This window comes from Perkinsus marinus (genome assembly GCF_000006405.1).
Source record: "Perkinsus marinus ATCC 50983 genomic scaffold scf_1104296950322, whole genome shotgun sequence".
NCBI lineage: Eukaryota > Perkinsozoa > Perkinsida > Perkinsidae > Perkinsus > Perkinsus marinus.
In genome coordinates, this window is record NW_003209653.1 from 1 (window position 1) to 1,724 (window position 1,724).

Here is a 1,724-nt window from a genome sequence, read left to right on the forward strand (position 1 = left end):
CCTTTCCATGAATACTCTCTGACACACTACCAAAAAGGATACCTCCATTGAAAACCAAAAGCTTTCAGACCAATACGGCACAAGAGATCCCAGATCGATCTTCGAAACAAGATACACATAGAGTTCTCATCGCCGAGATTCGCTCGGTTTTAACCTCGGATCTTCCCTCTCGAGCTCCGCCATTTGATTGTGCACATCATAGTAGGATGCATGAGCCTCTAAGCATAGCCTCCCGTCCTCCAATGACTCGTCGCTTGCTGCCAATACTAGTATGAAACGCTCATCGCCGAAATCACAGTACTTCACTGATTCCTGAAATACCACATACAACCATCATCACCGATTTGTAGCGACCCCTCCTATACCAGTTTGGCCACTCTCGTAACTTCCGCGAGCCACTTCCCCTCAGGACCAGTCATATAGCGATCAAATGACTTGGAGGGCGGCGAGGATGAGGAAGTACCAGAAGGAACCGCTCGTTCATACAGGCGTTCTATCGGCACTCGAAGCCTCTTCAGAGTTGTGGTCGCCAAGTGCGCCTGAGCAGACTACTTCACTACAATGTTGGATTTATATTCGATCTCCTCAGCAGAGCTCAAGAGTTTCACTAGGTATCGAAGTCCACATACAAATTCAGGTAGAAGCGTACGAAACCCAGGAATCTCCTCGGAATTTCCACCAATGTAGTTGACCATATGCATATTTTCCCACACTACTCCATCATCAGCTCCAGACGATCAACAGAATTCCAACAAGAAGTTCCCCCTACCCCTTCGAAACTACTTCAAAAATTTCCCGTTCTTTCTGTGTGTGGATTTTCCATCCCTCCAATACTGCTTTCTCGATCTTCTTTTCCTTCCTTTCCCAAGTCCTAGAGCTCATCACCACCCACTCACTAGATGCTGATGAGTCCGCCACTGATACTGGCGAGGAGTCTCCTCTACTACCGCTAGGACGACGACGACCTGGAATCTTGAGAAAAATGAACAAAACTGAATCCACGATGAAGGCATCTCCAACGACAACAGTCATAGAGAACTTGAGTCCACTCCCGAGCTGTGCAATACAGAAGGATGCATATGCGTCCAATAACTGATAATGAGGGAATTGCACCAAGTAGATAAAGCCAAGAGAGAGTATATAATCATCATAGTAGGCTGGAAACATCGGACATTTCTCTACGGTTCACCACAGGACACCGGCTACTTGGGTGAGCCGTGCCAGCCCGCGTACAAGAGCAATTCTGAGCCGTGAATTCACATCATTTCGATTTCTTCATCCTCACCATCAACTACAACAACTGCCACCCTCGTCCACCTCCCCACTATACCCGATTATAACACTCTAACCCGACAAACTGTAGATGCTAGAAATAATATCACATACGATAGTGGTCGTGATGAATTTCGTCACTCCACTTCGTACACCCCAGGATGCTTCCATCAACAACTCTCATCGTTACCAAACTACCACCTCTACTGCTACTACCGGCCTATCCTCTCCCCCCTCTTCCCCTATCTCCATCAGCTCTATTTCCTCCGCCACCTGCTGCTGTTTCTCGCCATCCCTTTCCCAACAGGCTGTTCATCATCCTCAGGGAGCTATCCCTCAATAAATGCTCATAGCTACCTTATACACTAACCTCAGCCCCAATGAACCCACCAGCCCTAGGAGGAAATGGTTGGACCGGGTCGGTCACCTTGAGCTAAGATTCTTAGCCGCTG

At 47.9% G+C, this 1,724-nt stretch overlaps 1 protein-coding gene across 1 annotated transcript; it reads right to left on the minus strand.

The window, feature by feature from the left end:
• Nucleotides 1-73: 73 nt before the first annotated feature.
• Nucleotides 74-964, minus strand: Pmar_PMAR018958 (hypothetical protein; the record flags this gene model as incomplete). Its single annotated transcript, XM_002778183.1, has 3 exons — nucleotides 74-312; nucleotides 366-539; nucleotides 784-964. Coding segments are annotated over 3 exons (540 nt in total), but the record flags the coding sequence as incomplete, so codon positions are not given.
• Between the last annotated feature and the right edge of the window lie 760 nt (nucleotides 965-1,724).